Raw genomic sequence first — 16,812 nt, 5'->3', positions numbered from 1 at the left:
TATAATAAGAATATCTATTGGCTTTCATTTCCTTCCACCCAATTTGACAAGTATTAGTTTGACAAGTCTTATGTTCATCCGATTATAATAAATACATTTTTTTTTATAATAAAGTGCAAATTATGTATTACCTATCATGTTTGAAACTTATAAATTGAAGTTAATTTGAATCATATTAATATATGGTTCATATAATTAATTAATCAATTATATATAATTCGTCTAATTCAATTTAATAGTAAAAATATATAAAATTTTGGATCACAGTAAAAACTTGATGAATATATTTTTATTTGACAAGTCTTAATTTAAATAAAATTGGACTTGTCAAATCGGAATATTATATAAATGAAAAGTATAATCAGAAAAATCTATAAGCTTTGATTTTGTCCATTAGTTGGCACATCTCAATTAAATCCAATTTACTCACATCCATTCACTTCCCTTTCACCCGATTTGACAAGTCTTAATTTGAAAAACCTTCTCTTACATCCGATTTTGAAGATTTCAACAAGTCTTAATTTCAGTGCGTTTGACAAGTCTTGCGCCCATCCGATCTTCTCTTTCACCAGATTTTGAGGATTTTTAACTATTCTATATCTTTAACTCATTCTCAATCTTCATTCAAAAATATCGATTTTGTGTGAATGTCAAATAAAAAAGTCTCTTTATATTTGATTCAATCTTATATTATGCTCCCGTTGCAACGCACAAGTACGATACTAGTATTAGTATTAAATATAAACAACAACAAAAAATGTTCTCACACGATTTTTTAAATATACAAATACATGTACTAAATCTTCAACTTCGAACATTTCGTAAACTACGTATACGTCTTAAAACAACAACAAAATTTAAAAAGGAAGGAATTATTAATAATTTCTATCATCTGCTATTGAAGTAATAGTACTTTTTACATATTTCAGATCTTTTTTTCCTTATATATACTATGATAGTTATAGTTAACACAGCAACAACACGAGCTAAGATAATATGATTTATGTGCCACCTGTTGTACCATCTCATCTCGTTTTCATCGTAATTAATTTTTCCCTCTCATAATATATGATGGGTACAAGTGTTTGGTCACAGTAGTACAGTACTGCGTCACCATATGCAAGTGGCACACAACAGTCAACCCGCACGTCAGACTTGACCATTTGTTGACTAAATCGAAGTACTGTATTAATTAGATTAATTAGGCTTGGCTAGCTAGGGCTGTCACTATTTTGTTAAGCCACCGTTAGATCAGCGATTTTCAAAGTGACTTAATATATAGTAAAAAAATTCAGAAAAATATAAAATTTGGTCTCCAAGCACATATTAATATGGAGAACAAGATGAACGGTTCAGATCAACTTTTTGGATTTTGAAATTTCAAATTTGAACCGGTAGCACTTCGGCCCATATGCTACCGAAAGCATATTAGTCAATCTCATATAGAGAATGACTAATATGCTTTCGGTAGCACTTCGGCCGAAGTGCTACTGGTCCAAATTTCAAATTTCAAAATCCAAAAAGTCGATCTGAACCGTTCATCTTGTTCTCCATATTAATATGTGCTTGGAGACCAAATTTTATATTTTTCTGAATTTTTTTACTATATATTAAGTCACTTTGAAAATCGCTGATCCAACGGTGGCTTAACAAAACAGTGCTACCGTTGGATTAGCGATTTTCAAAGTGGCTTAATAAATAGTAAAAAAATTCAGAAAAATGTAAAATTTGGTCTCCAAGCACATATTAATACGGAGAACAAGATGAACGGTTCAGATCAACTTTTTGGATTTTGAAATTTCAAATTTGAACCGGTAGCACTTCGACCCATATGTTACCGAAAGCATATTAGTCAATCTATATATATATATATATATAGAGAGAGAGAGAGAGAGAGAGAGAGAGAGATGGGCTATGGTGCATTGCAATGCATGGAGGGGTTTGTGCATTGGACCATAAATCTAAAATTCAAAATCCAAATGACCAATCCAAACCGTTCATCTTGTTCTCCATATTAATATGTGGTTGGAGACCAAATTTTACATTTTTCTGAATTTTTTTACTATTTATTAAGTATTTTACAAAATTGTTGATCCAACGGTGGCTTAACAAAACAGTAAAATTAGCAGCCACCGTTGGATCAACAATTTTGTAAAATACTTAATAAATAGTAAAAAAATTCAGAAAAATATAAAATTTGGTCTCCAACCACATATTAATATGGAGAACAAGATGAACGGTTTGGATCGGCCATTTGGATTTTAAATTTTAGATTTATGGTCCAATGCACAAACCCCTCCATGCATTGCAATGCACCATAGCCCATCTCTCTCTCTTTATATATATATATATAGAGAGAGAGAGAGAGATAGGCTAATATACAATCGATTGCACCACGCCTCTCGTGCAACCAAGTGGTTTTCCGATTTTTAAAGTCCAAATGATTGATCCGAACCGTTAGATGTGTTCTCCATATTAAAATCTGCTTGGAGACCAAATTTTACATTTTTTGGAATTTTTTTACTATTTATTAAGCCACTTTGAAAATTGCTGATCCAACGGTAGCTTCTGATTTTTACTGTTTGGCAAGCCACCGTTGGATCAGCGATTTTCAAAGTGGCTTGATAAATAGTAAAAAAAATTCCAAAAAATGTAAAATTTGGTCTCCAAGCAGATTTTAATATGGAGAACACATCTAACGGTTCGGATCGATCATTTGGACTTTAAAAATCGGAAAACCACTTGGTTGCACGGGAGGCGTGGTGCAATCGATTGTATATTAGCCTATCTCTCTCTATATATATATCTATCTATATATATATATATATAGGGTCCGGCTAATTTGCTGCCGGCAGCATTTTAGCCGGAGGTGCTGCCACTATTTTTTCTATTTTTTGATGTTCAAATGACAAATCTAAACCGTTAGATGTTTAATCTATATTATAATCTACTTGGAGACCAAATTTTACATTTTTGGAATTTTTTTACTATTTATTAAGCTGGTTTGAAAACTGCTAATTTCAGTAAATTTCTGCACCGTAAAAAACAGCGACTTTCAAACTATCTTAATAAATAGTAAAAAAAATTCCAAAAAATGTAAAATTTGGTCTCTAAGTAGATTTTAATATAGATTAAACATCTAACGGTTTGGATTTGTTGTTTGAACATCACATGTGCTAATATAGCCCCGGAAGCACCTCGGTCGAAGTGCTTCCGGTAGCAAATTAGCCACACTCTATATATATATATATATATATAGGGTCCGGCTAATTTGCTGCCGGCAGCATTTTAGCCGGAGGTGCTGCCACTGTTTTTTCTATTTTTTGATGTTCAAATGACAAATCTAAACCGTTAGATGTTTAATCTATATTATAATCTACTTGGAGACCAAATTTTACATTTTTTGGAATTTTTTTACTATTTATTAAGCTGGTTTGAAAACCGCTGATTTCAGTAAATTTCTGCACCGTAAAAAACAGCGACTTTCAAACTATCTTAATAAATAGTAAAAAAATTCCAAAAAATGTAAAATTTGGTATCCAAGTAGATTATAATATAGATTAAACATCTAACGGTTTAGATTTGTCGTTTGAACATCAAAAAATAGAAAAAACAGTGGCAGCACCGCCGGCAGAAATGCTGCCGGCAGCAAATTAGCCACAGCCTATATATATATATATATATATATATATATAGCTAGGCTACGGTGAGTGGCGAAGTAAAGCGACTATTTTATATTTTTTGGAATTTTTTTACTATTTATTAAGCAATTTTGAAAGTCGCTGATATGATGGTCCAGAAAATTTTACTGTTTTTTTACTGTTCACAGCAAAACAACAATTTTAAAAAATGCTTAATAAATAGTAAAAAAATTCCAAAAAATGTAAAATTTGGTCTCCAAGCACATTTCAATATGGATTAAATATCTAACGTTCGGATCGGTAATTTGGACTTTCAAAATAAAAATACAGCGTGAAGTAGAAACCCGTTTTACTTTGCAACTCACCGTAGACTACCTCATATATATATATATATATATATATATATATAGGATTTGGCTAATATGCTATGGGTAGCTAAGAGGCCTCCCGTGCTACGGCTCAATATTCGACTTTTTAAAATTCTAACGGTCGATCCGAACCGTTCATCTTGTTCTCCATATTAATATGTGTTTGGAGACCAAATTTTACATTTTTTGGAAATTTTTTACTATTTTTTTAGATTTATTGAATATCGCTGTTTTTTATGGTCCAGATTTGTCTGAAAAACAGCGATTTTCAATAAATCTAAAAAAATAGTAAAAAATTTTCAAAAAATGTAAAATTTGGTCTCCAAGCACATATTAATATGGAGAACAAGATGAACGGTTCGGATCGACCATTAGAATTTTGAAAAGTCGAATATTGAGCCGTAGCACGGGAGGCCTCTTAGCTACCCATAGCACAGTAGCCAAGTCCTATATATATATATATATATATATATATATATATATATATATATATATATATATATATATATATATATAGTAAAGCTAGGGTGTGACATGCTCACCAAGAAAGTTTGGTGAGCATAACTCCAAAACTATATCGTATCAACATCAAATGCCGAATCCAAACCGTTGAAATCCATGTACTTCATGAGTGATGCATATACATACAAAATTTTAAAAGTTTCGATTTTATTTACTACACGGTCAAGTGGTCAAAGAAACGAACATTTTATTATAAGTTATTTTATATATTCAATTTTTATTATTTCTTTGACCACTTGACCGTGTAGTAAATAAACTCGAAACTTTCAAAATTTTGCATGTATATGCATCACTCATGAAGTACATGGATTTCAACGGTTTGGATTCGGCATTTGACGTCGATCCGATATACTTTTGGAGTTATGCTCACCAAACTTTCTTGGTGAGCATGTCACACCCTAGCTTTACTATATATATATAGAGAGAGAGAGAGATGGGCTATGGTGCATTGCAATGCATGGAGGGGTTTGTGCATTGGACCATAAATCTAAAATTCAAAATCCAAATGACCGATCCAAACCGTTCATCTTGTTCTCCATATTAATATGTGCTTGGAGACCAAATTTTACATTTTTCTGAATTTTTTACTATTTATTAAGTATTTTACAAAATTGTTGATCCAACGGTGGCTTAACAAAACAGTAAAATCAGCAGCCACCGTTGGATCAACAATTTTGTAAAACACTTAATAAATAGTAAAAAAATTCAGAAAAATGTAAAATTTGGTCTCCAAGCACATATTAATATGGAGAACAAGATGAACGGTTTGGATCGGCCATTTGGATTTTGAATTTTAGATTTATGGCCCAATGCACAAACCCCTCCATGCATTGCAATGCACCATAGCCCATCTCTCTCTCTATATATATAGAGAGAGAGAGACATGGAAGGAGCATCCTTTATTGCCCCAAGATCCTTACTTGAGATCCAAAGTTCGGTTTTGGGCTGATTTTTTCTACCAAAAGGTAATACAATAACAATTTTACCAAGAGTTTGATTCGAATTTAATTAGATTTTTCTTTCTCTTCGAATAAATAAGATACTTTCTAATTATCAGAAGAATCAAAGAGACTCAATTAGCGTCCCTTTCCTCATATATCTTTTGTTTTAGTCCAAACCGGTATCGTTTTTGTTAAACTATTCAGATTTGTGTTTTTGAATTGTTTTACAATTTTACTAAACTATTTTGGATCTTTCACCTAAAAGAATATGACAAATTAAATTTCCTGATCCTAATTGATAATTATACACCAGATGATGCCGGTAGCCTACACCATTAGATCAACTGAGGGGGAGGCACAGAATAAAGCAGTTGAAGAATTTCTTGGCCACCTTAAAACTCTAGAAGACGGCATTAACAAGGATGTCCACATGCACGGCCCGTTCATCCATGGGGAGGAGCCCGGCCTGTTGGATGTAATCCTCGGGCCGCGTAAGACTGGGTTTCAACGTCTTGAACAAAAGCTTGCCGGTGTGAAGCTGTTTGATAAGGACCTGACCCCTCTCTTGTGCTCCTACATGGATGCTTATGCAGAGCTTGCTGTAATAAAGGACACAGAACTGGTGCTGAGACAATATGCACATGCGTGACTTTAAAAAATAAAAATAAATCAGGAGAAAATTAGAAAAATCGAGTAATTGACAATCAAATGAGCGTAGAAAAGTTCGTGTCGCGAGTATACGTGACGAGTAGGCAGTAAGTAAGATAAAATACTCCAACCATTATTCCAGTTCCCAATGCAATTTTTTATATTTTTGATAAAATAATATTGTTAATATAAATAAATTATGCTGGAATCAAACGTGTGATTATCAATGTTTGTTGCCTGAAAAAAAGTTTGGTACAAATTTTAGCCACTATATATACGTTATCTTTGAAGGAAGTAACATTTAAACTATACTAATATACTGTTTGAGAAATTCAAAGTTTGTCAACAAATAATTGATTTTGATCGAATATTTTACGCTAACAAAAAATATGATTTTAACTATTGACGGTTCTAAAAAGAAAAGGTACATGATTTTAGTATATGTGATAGAGACAAATACGATGGCTAAGGAGGCGGCTACTCCTATTTTGCTAGTGGTGATGATGTGTCTACTTTCATGGGCTTAAATTATAAACATCACGTTATTTCATAAATGTTTTGAAAAAATCATACATATAACTATTTTGTTAATGTATGATTAAATCCATCTAAGAGCTATTTTTTCTTTTTGCAACTTTCTTTGAATTAATAAATTCATTAATTTGCAATAATAACACAAATCATTTTTGTGTTAAAAAATCAATAGCATAACCACAAATTAAAGATAAATTTTTAACTGAACATATTCCTTTCAATATTTGTCAAATTTTAAATTTGTATAATAATTATTATATATATTCAACTTATTAGTGGCTTTTGTTGTAACTTGGTGACATCACTTTCACTTTAGAATTAGTGTTCTGTTGTTGTTTGCAATTATTTTAATTGCATTTAACCTTGCTTTATTTTATTTTATTTTTGCAAAATTCGTTAAATGATATAAAAAACGGAAAGAAATTATGACAGATAAAAAAAAACGAGTACATGACAATCAAATATGAGGTTTAGTAAAGTACATGTGGCTTATATATATGTATAGTGGCTGAAATCAAAGTGGTAGTTCCTAAGCTTTTAAAAATACCACTTTTTAGATTGTCTGATTCGCTTTAAAATTCGTGTTTCAAGAGATTTGATTTCGTCATTGATTAAAATAGACGAAACAGAAAAAATAAAAAATTTGAGTGCTCCTTTAGTCTAGGTTGTTAAATATGGATTTGTTTATGCATGCTGAAGGCAACACATATATGGTATGCAGCAATATATACAAATTTTAATGTGCATATATATGTTAATTCTTTTATTAAATATTAAATAGAGGGAATTTCACGTATACCCCGCAAAAACTTCAAAATTATATATCTTTTTCTCTAAATTTTGAAATTATGTATTCCCTCCTCTAAACTTCAAAAGCTCACATATTTATCCATTTTATTGTTTTTGTATTAAAACTCATTCTAAATTTATAAAATACCAATTTTACCCTTTATTAAAAGTATAAAATGTCCATCTGACTCCAATTTGAATCTGAAATGTTCCTCTACCATCCAAGTTGCTTTAAGATCTGTGCCTGCTAGGTCAACATGAATCTTGAAACGAACACTTACGGATATTGAAGCAACGTGCACATATCTTAATGCAATGCACATAGATCAAAATTGTTTTAAGATTTGTGCGCGCTAGATCCATATAAATCTTGAAGCGAACAGTCATATCTTATTGCGATACAAGCGGATGGATGGAACATTTTATACTTTTAATAAATAGTAAAATGAGTATTTTATAAATTTAGAATGAGTTGTAATACAAAAGGCAATAAAATAGGTAAATATGTGAGCTTTTGAAGTTTAGAGGAGGAAACATGTAATTTCAAAATTTAGAGGGGAAAATATGTAATTTTGAAGTTTTTTAGGAGTATACGTGAAATTTCCGATATTAAGTATGACACCCTTAATTAAATATTTAATATACTTTAATTTGATCAAATATTAAATATGTCACTTTTCAAATAAAATATAAAATATATCACTTGTACTTAAATTATTTTATTTACATCCGATCAAATATTTAAGTCATCTACATCAAGTGGTATTTCTCACATATTACCACCGTATTGGGCCATAATTGATGTTCGCTAGCAGCCCTGGAGCAATATATAAAAGCTCAGTCGATTCTGTTATTTCAGTTTTGAAAATTTTCAAACTGAATTGAACCGAAGTTATAATTCAGTTTTAAAAAAGTAAACCGAACCGAACCATTAAACCGATAAAACCAAATCGTTTTGTCCAAACTAATTCGGTTCAATTCAAAACCGATTAAACCGGACCCAATGAACCTGGACGGATCCAGACTCATATAATGGATTCGAATATTTTTGTACCCGGACTCAGATAATGAATTTGTATATGCAGAACTGTATATATGAGATTATGAAGATTTTCTTACGGAATTCAACTTCATGCATATACAGTCGCACATTCCATATAACCACATTTAAAAACACTGCAAAAATGAAAGAGGGGTCTAGTCTCACTCATTCACGGACCCGACTGAAAAGTTCTACAAGATATTCTTTTGAACTTAATTTTTTTTTTTTTTTTGTACGTACCTCTCTAATTCTTTTTTTTTTTCTTCAACACTTCAATATATCTTGTATTGTTGTGAGCATGAATTTGTAGTGTTTTGGATATTACCATCAACCGTTGTAACGGTTGAGGGTAAACCCCTGGATTTGTTTCCTTTCGTATAAATAGAAAGTATGAATTTGTTTTTGAGCATAAACCCAGCTACCAAAACACTGTTTAGACAATTTTCTCTACTGAAGGTAGCCACTATTGGTGTGCTTGCTTATACTTTCAATATTCTTACATTAAGCTTGAATCTACTTCACTAATCTTCATTTAGATTAAATTAGAGTGATTAATAGAGAGTTTCTCATAAGTGTTTGAACTTAGAGTGTTCATGATCGATCTTCTAGAGCTGTGTAACTTTCCGAGTGTTTGAAAGAGCTCACTAGTTCCACCTTATAAACCTTTCTCATTAGTAATAAAAAGGTGCGCCAAGAAGCGATTGCGATGCCTTGAAAACATAGGCCTTGTTTTGCTAAACTCCATTAACATCTCTTGTATCTCTTGTGTCATTTCTCTAAACCTTTTTCTATTTATTTTATTTTACACTTGAGATTGATGATATTTGAATAAATCGAATAATTGTACAAAAGGGTTTAAAATTTCAAAAGACACCATATTTAATTAGGGGTGTCAATAGTGATGGAGTTAGTGTTCGATCTAGAACAAGAATGAAGGTAACATGTTAAATAATTAAAATATTTGTATTTAAACATATTACAATATGACACCAAGTTTAATTAATTAAACCCTTGATCTGATTTACCTTATCCAAGAAAATAAAGTTAAAAATATAATAAATAAATTTCTTTTAATTTAGAAGTGTTTAACAACGTTCAAATTGGCATAGATGGCCCCTTCATGAATGTGTAATGCATTGTTTAATGTTATAATTGGTTTTTAATTAAACCTCGACAATTCAAACACACTAATTAATTAGCACCTAAACAATTGATGTAGGGTGAATTACATGAATGCATGACCTCCTCTTAAAGTGTAGCATGCATGTGAATTATTGAGATGCAGACGGAACAAAATTGGACGGGGAAACTTTAACGGTGAATCTGCTTGTCGGCTGTCGCTTCAACTCCAAACATGCATGCTGTTCTAGTGCTCGTGGAATCCGCTTTAATCTCTCCCTATTTATTATATGTGAACCAGTTCAGTGATTGATACATTAAATGCTATGATGGGGGAGATTCTTACATAACGCTATGAAGACCATGGACAATTTAAACCAAATTTATTTAAACTTGCAAGTTGAATAGAGACATTATTATGGATCTAAATTGAATCCTTCCGATGGACAATGGAATGACAATAAAACGGAATAAACAACCTTGTTTCGAACAATTCATCTGAAAGTTATTGATGTTACAATGCTGGATCGTATGTGAAAAATATCAAATGCTAAATATATTGGTGTTTGATTCCAATAAAAACAAGTGCGCGTTCAGACTAAAAGTAGGGTATATTCTGACAAAAAATAATATATAAGCAAGAAACCGCATGGAGACAATAAGGACCGATGGATAAAAGAGTCCATGATCAGCAAGCTGAAAAGGGGTAGTTGTACAACTTGCTCTTGTTGAGATTATGCAGTTTAATAGATTCATTACAGAATTTTAGTAAATAAGTAAAACTTCAAACATAGGACCAATCCGAGCTTTAAACACACAGTAATAACACTAAGATTATAACTAACAACCAGCCAAACTCCTATCTCAATATAATACCAGTCATGCATAATAGCAGTCAAATCTCAAGGTTCATAATAACTAGCAACTTAGACAATCAGGGGATCAGTGCTACTTGTTATCAGTTGTAACAGCTTCATTGTGGGCCTGTTGATTCAACCAGGTAGCTTTCACCTTAATCGAACCAGGATTGCAAACCAAAATCAGCTCCTCATCCCCAGTCGGTTTTGCGACAAACCTCACAGTCCCTTGCGCAATGATGGTACCACAATGCAGGAGGCACACATCAACAATTAGGATTGATCCAAGGGGAAGTACTGTTACTTGCCTTGCTAGAGGGAGATGAGTTTGTTTCCCACGACAAACACTGATGGCACCCTTGCTATTATTGTCCAACAACAAACTCCTGGCCTTCGGGTGAGTAACCTTGCTGTTTCTCACACCCACAGTTCCATAAACTTCAATTTCTTCTCCTTCCCAGTCGATGACACTGACATCTAGACGGGTCTCTGCACCATCTTTATAAATTGCATAATTTATCTCCAGGGAGCCAAATATTGTCTCCAGTCTGTTGAACATGAGCTGGTCATATAAGCTGTCATTCCCTTCCATGTCAGCTCTCCAAATATCGTGTTGAGGCTGTCTGTGGAACTCAGAAAGCACCAAGTGGTAAATGAAAGGAACAAAGGTAACATCACCATTTGCTTCTATGCCACGCTCCGGGCCAGTTAGTCTGAAGAAGCCCTGCCATACGAAAGAGGTAATTGAATGTGTATTGAGACATGAGAGGATAAAAGAAAACACATTAAAAGTTAGCCACAATGGAAGTCTTTAGTCTCTATGTATAAATTACGTGTGAAGATAGTGCGCATGTGAAGTATACAGAGTCAGACTTTAACTAAATAATGAAATTAATATAGACACACATTATAATATAAAGGCACAAAATAACATGTATACCCTTCTAAAACTACAATATCACACATTTATTCTTCCTGAATTAAATATCATATTAATCCTTTGAAACCTCGAGTCTTATGTAAAAATCACATTCATATAAGCATGAGACTTAATTTGCTCTTGAATAAAGGGGACAGAGACAGAGCTAAGAGGAAATGGGGGGTGAATTAATTGACCCCCATTTTTTTTTTTCCAAAATTTTTGTTCTTGTACACGATTTTCAATATATATAATTTTGTGTATATCTCAGAGTAAAATGCTACGAGTACTATACAATTGATCCCCATTTGCAACATGAAAATTTTATATGATTGACCCCATTCTCTTGAAAGGACGATACTATTTTCCTCCTCCCTCATCAGTTCTCCCTCCCTCCCACCACCACCACCACCACTAATTAGATTTGGTTGAAAAAGTTATGCGAATGATAAGATGCTTGTGTTCTCAGAGTAAGATGCATTAACATTTGGAATGAAATTTTCCATTAAATTTGACTCACGGCTAACAGTTTGGACCAAATTTGATGTTTTTGTAAGTAATGGATTGGAAAACTTCAGATTTTTTATTTTTTCATTTTGAAAGGGTGCATATATATTTTTTTCATTTCTTAAATGGTAAACATGCAATTTTAATGTTTTAAAATGATGAAGTTCTACCAAATATAAACTCATACATTTTCCAGTCCTATATGAGGCCCTTTAAAAAGAAAATCAAGATAACAGAAGTTCCCTTACATCTTGATCAATGATCTGGGGACGATCAATGTTGCGTTTAGCAAGCGTGTAAGGGCCAGTTGATGTCTGAAGTAGGATAGTACCAAAGATCGACCTAATGATCACTTCTGTGAAATCAAGGAACTGAATTGAGTACACCTCCAAAAGTCTTCTCTCAATCCTCTGACATGGCTCGCCGTGTTGACCATTTGTTGTACGCTCCATTGTCCCAAAGCATCTGACATCAGTAGATCTGCATGTATGTCGAAGGTAAGAGCACTTCTTATAAACATAATGACAAGACTCGCGATATATTCATATTTTATTCTTTTTTTAACGTTTCCGAACCAAACTCCAAATAAAAAACAAAAAAACGCATAATACGTTTTATTCGCGAGAAAAACATGAAAAAAGACAAATATATATATATATATATATATATATATATATAGAGAGAGAGAGAGATGGGCTATGGTGCATTGCAATGCATGAACCCCCTTATGCATTGCACTATAATCACGGATTTAAAGTCCAAACGACCGATCCGAACCGTTAGATATTTAATCCATATTGAAATGTGCTTGGAGACCAAATTTTACATTTTTTGGAATTTGTTTACTATTTATTAAGCATTTTTGAAAATTGCTGTTTTGCTGTGAACAGTAAAAAACAGTAAAATTTTCTGGACCATCAGATCAGCGACTTTCAAAATTGCTTAATAAATAGTAAAAAAATTTCAAAAAATGTAAAATTTGGTCCCCAAGCACATATTAATATGAAGAACAAGATGAACGGTTCGGATCGGTCGTTTGGACTTTAAATCCATGATTTATAGTGCAATGCATAAGAGGATTCATGCATTGCAATGCACCATAGCCCATCTCTATATATATATATATATTTTTTGCTTCTTTTTTTTTTCCTCCTTATTGTACTAATCATTCCCGAATTATACCCGAATCACGAATTTTTAATCCCGCCGAACCGAACCTGAATTATTTGTTTGTCACTATGCTTATAAATTAAGGATCTGAAATAAGATGGCCTGTGAATTTTTATTTCTTTGTTCCTTCCTTTTCTTCGCCAGAGGACGTTTCCTTACTCTATTCTAAATAACTGGTCTAAGGAAGAAGGAAAACTGCTACAAGAATTTATAATATACCATCTAAAATTACGAGAGTTCACGGTCGACAGCAAGCGAGAGAGAGAGAGAGAGAAACCTTAAGCATCTTTCGACTTGAGATCGCGGTATTCCTGGAGCTTCCATCCGACCGCCTTATTTCCGTAGGGTTTTTAGTTTTCATTTATCTGATTAAATTAGAAGGGAAAGCGACGATTTTGACGTAAACCCTGGAAGCTTTTATGGACCTTCTTCGAAACTGGAGCAAGGGAGGGAGGCTGACCGAATTTGATCCGACCGACTCTATAACAGGTTGTATCTGGAGCGCACAATTATTCTACACAACGAGACACAAGAATTTATAACAGGCTGACCGAATTTGTTTCCGAACTCTTAAGATTTATTTTAATTTTAAGAGAACTTGGTAGTAGCTAGCACCTAGCAAGCAAGGATAGAAATTGAAGTTGTGTTACAATAAAAACAAAAACAAAATCCAAAAAGTATTGACAATCGTGTTATGAATAATATAGATGTGAATGTCCATTTATTATTTATTATTATTGAAATTAATTTACTCAGTATTATTGAAATTAATTTTAGATGACTTTTTAGTTTATGAATTTGTGTCTATAAATAGAGTCTTTCTAATCTTGTATTGAACACATAAAAAAAATACGAATAAAGAGATTGTCATTTTTTATATATATTTTTATACGCTATTTATTATTCATAGTCTTTATTTTTTTTAACACATTATCACTACGAGCATTCTATTTGAGATCATTTTTAAATAACACTTCTAATAGGTAATTGTTAAATAAGATTTTTAATATGATTCTTATAATTTTATATGAAGTTGTAACTTTTTTTTAATTTAATCTTTCGGAAAAAGATTTAAAAATAAAAATCAGAAGAAAATTTATAAAAATAAAATTCAGAAGAAAATTTATATAATGTACACAATCAATATAAGAAGATTTATATGTTGTCAAAATATGGCTGGTTAGTTTTTTTTTTTAAATATTTGATATATTATTTTCTTTTGATGTATAATTAGCATAATTATATTAAAATATGCTAAATTACGTTAAATTATACTAAATTGTGTTAATTTACGCTAACTTACGCTAATTATACTAAATTATACTAAATTACGCTAAATTTAGCATAATTATACTAAATTTACCTTAAATGTAAAATTATGATAAAATACACTAAATTATGCTAAAATACACTAAATTATGCTAAATTATGCTAAATTATACTTTTGTTCTCTTTCATGAAATATTAACAATTTTCTTTTATTTTTAAGTCCTTTTGTGTTAACTTTCGTAAATAAAAAAAAATAGTAAAAAAATTTCAAAAATAGCAATGTTCTAAATAGCGCGCTATAGCGGCGCTATAGCGTTTTTCTCCCATAAAAGCTATGACGCTATGTCCAAATAGTGCAATTTTTTTAACCTGGCCGCTATGATGCGATAAACGCTATTTAAATCATTGAAAAATAGTAAAAATTGGTATTCTACAAATTAATTATATAAACAATTTACTGAGCTACTTAGATCGGAAATTAGACATGAAAAACATAATCAAAAACTTCAACTCAAGTTTTGAGGCTCTTCCCTTTGTTTTTATAATTCTGAATTTTGAAAAACAGAAAAGCCATCACTGACGCATGCATCTTTTCACTATCTTTTCAAAAAGTGGTCATTTGCTAAAATTGGACACTCGAGCGCCATTTTATGGCTATTTGAAGTTTTGTTGTTGGTTTTCGTCTTTTCAGTGAAGATATTGGCTCTTTTGCCTTATCCTTTGTCCTAGTCTCACACTACTAGAATAATCGTTTTTTGCATGCCCAGCACTAGTTTGTTACATGGTAGAGACAGCTCATGCAAAAGAAATGATGTTTGTTGACTTTTTAATCTTGTTGCATGCGAATCCCCATGTAACAGGTATCGCATGCAATTGTCTAAAGTGCAACCATGTAACTGTGTGATGTTCAGTCATGCAAATAAGTTTTGAATGTCAGATATTATAATTAATTCGAGGTCCATGCAACAACTCAACTCCATGGCCATGCAACTACTTAAAAACTTAGTAAATATTATATTTAATTAAAGGTCCATGCAACTACTTAACAGCATGGCCATGCAACTGCTTAACCCCATGTTTATATTATATTTTATTGAATGTCCTTATAAATAATCCACTATCATTTGCATGTAAATAGTCTGGACTAAAAGTTCCAAATTTTTGCATGAGATTAGCCATGCAATAGTTTATTCACTGGAGACAGATTCATTTCTGTTTATTTGATATCTCCTTTTCAATGAAGTTTTTAATTAAAATTCACAACATCACGAATAATAGCAGTATATAAGAATTTAATACTCTAATAACTTAAAATTCTTGCATTTAGAACAAACATTTCAAAATAATGGAGAAACAAAAATAATAGTACAAGAGCAGTGACAACACACATACAACTTTTAAATCACCAATATTAAAACTCTTGATCGGAAGCATCGAGGGCCTAGAAACAAAATTCATCCTCATCTTGGTCCATCTCTAACTCTTCGTCACTTGAAAGTTCAATTTGGTTGACCTCTTCCTCATCCTCATCCTCATCTTGCGACATTGCATCGTCTACTATCTCGAACTCACCTTCATGAGGGGCCAAACCATCCCAATCAAATTCTTCACCATTTGAAACCTCGATTGCATGATCTGGCATTTCATCTTGGAAAAATTCTAGGTTAGCTTCGACTTCGTCATCGGCCCGAAACCTCCCCTTCGCGCTAGTTTTCATTGCCACCCATCATTGTTGTCTTTCAACTTTATCCGATACGTAAGGAAGGTAGAAAACTTGGATTGCTTGAGGTGTCAATATAAATGGTTCATAATTTTTAAGACGAGAAGCATGTTTAACATCCACAATTCCATGTTGGTTGTCCACCCTTACACCGTTTGTTATGTCAAACCAATTACACTTAAAAAGAACGACCTTGTTGAATCCATCATAATCTAGTTCAATTACCTCTTGGAGAAGTCCATAGTAGTCTTGTGGTGTGTCATTTCCATCCCACTCCCCTTTAATACAAACACCACTACTATTTGTTGACTTGTTTTGCCCATATGCTTCCGTGTGAAATCGAAAGCCGTTAACTTGGTATCCACCATAGCATTTCACTTGTTTTTGTGGCATGAGTGCAGCCTTTCGGATGTAGGGGTCGCAATCATGATCGGATAATACCTTCTTCCGTAGCTAATCTGCGAACCTATCTTCACGAACTTTGTCCAATTGTTGTGCGAATCTGGCTTGTCCAGAGTTTAGCATGCATGCATCAAACTCTCTACACATTCAAACATGTCAAAATATAAGAGATTAAGATTGTGTTTAGAATATGTATTATTGAAATCATCAAAATAATCATGTCATAAGATTGTACCCTAGAAATTTATTTTTTATCTCTGGACAATTGAGGATGAAATTTATTTTTTAATTTCCTTCTCATCGAGAGTCCTTCTATCTGACCGTGTGAAAAAACATCCCGCGGTATCAAATATCGATAGGCGTC

The 16,812-nt window shown here is 32.3% G+C and overlaps 3 protein-coding genes across 3 annotated transcripts in view; 2 read left to right on the top strand and 1 right to left on the bottom strand.

Annotated features, from left to right (window-relative positions):
• LOC144574374 (glutathione S-transferase U10-like) overlaps positions 1 to 16,812 on the top strand; it is a 46,251-nt gene that overhangs the window by 4,261 nt on the left and 25,178 nt on the right. The window lies entirely within an intron of this gene.
• LOC144574378 (uncharacterized) overlaps positions 5,414 to 16,812 on the top strand; it is a 30,839-nt gene continuing 19,440 nt past the window's right edge. The window contains exons 1-2 of the mRNA XM_078324334.1: positions 5,414 to 5,496; positions 5,786 to 6,122. Coding sequence (XP_078180460.1) covers positions 5,786 to 6,121 — 336 coding nt within the window. The 5' untranslated portion in view covers positions 5,414 to 5,496 and the 3' untranslated portion in view covers position 6,122. The remainder of the gene's footprint in view (positions 5,497 to 5,785; positions 6,123 to 16,812) is intronic.
• On the bottom strand, positions 10,314 to 13,433 carry LOC144574370 (uncharacterized). The gene is made up of 3 exons (XM_078324325.1): positions 13,335 to 13,433; positions 12,136 to 12,367; positions 10,314 to 11,185 (listed from the first exon to the last, which is right to left on the bottom strand). The coding sequence occupies exons 1-3, from the start codon at positions 13,379 to 13,381 to the stop codon at positions 10,553 to 10,555; spliced, it is 912 nt and encodes a 303-aa protein (XP_078180451.1). The 5' UTR covers positions 13,382 to 13,433; the 3' UTR covers positions 10,314 to 10,552.

Source organism: Carex rostrata, chromosome 22 (genome assembly GCF_964058835.1).
Source record: "Carex rostrata chromosome 22, lpCarRost1.2, whole genome shotgun sequence".
Classification (NCBI taxonomy): Eukaryota; Viridiplantae; Streptophyta; class Magnoliopsida; order Poales; family Cyperaceae; genus Carex; species Carex rostrata.
The sequence above is the reverse complement of the archived record's forward strand: the minus strand, read 5'-3'. Positions and strand labels throughout refer to the sequence as shown.

Bases quoted from the DNA above. Each gene is read 5' to 3' on its own strand.
- LOC144574370 (XM_078324325.1), bottom strand. From the start codon at position 13,381: ATGGAAGCTCCAGGAATACCGCGATCTCAAGTCGAAAGATGCTTAAG. The intron at 12,368-13,334 runs GTTTCTCTCTCT...ACATACATGCAG, and splicing joins CAAGTCGAAAGATGCTTAAG to ATCTACTGATGTCAGATGCT. The intron at 11,186-12,135 runs GTAAGGGAACTT...TTCGTATGGCAG, and splicing joins CCCAGATCATTGATCAAGAT to GGCTTCTTCAGACTAACTGG.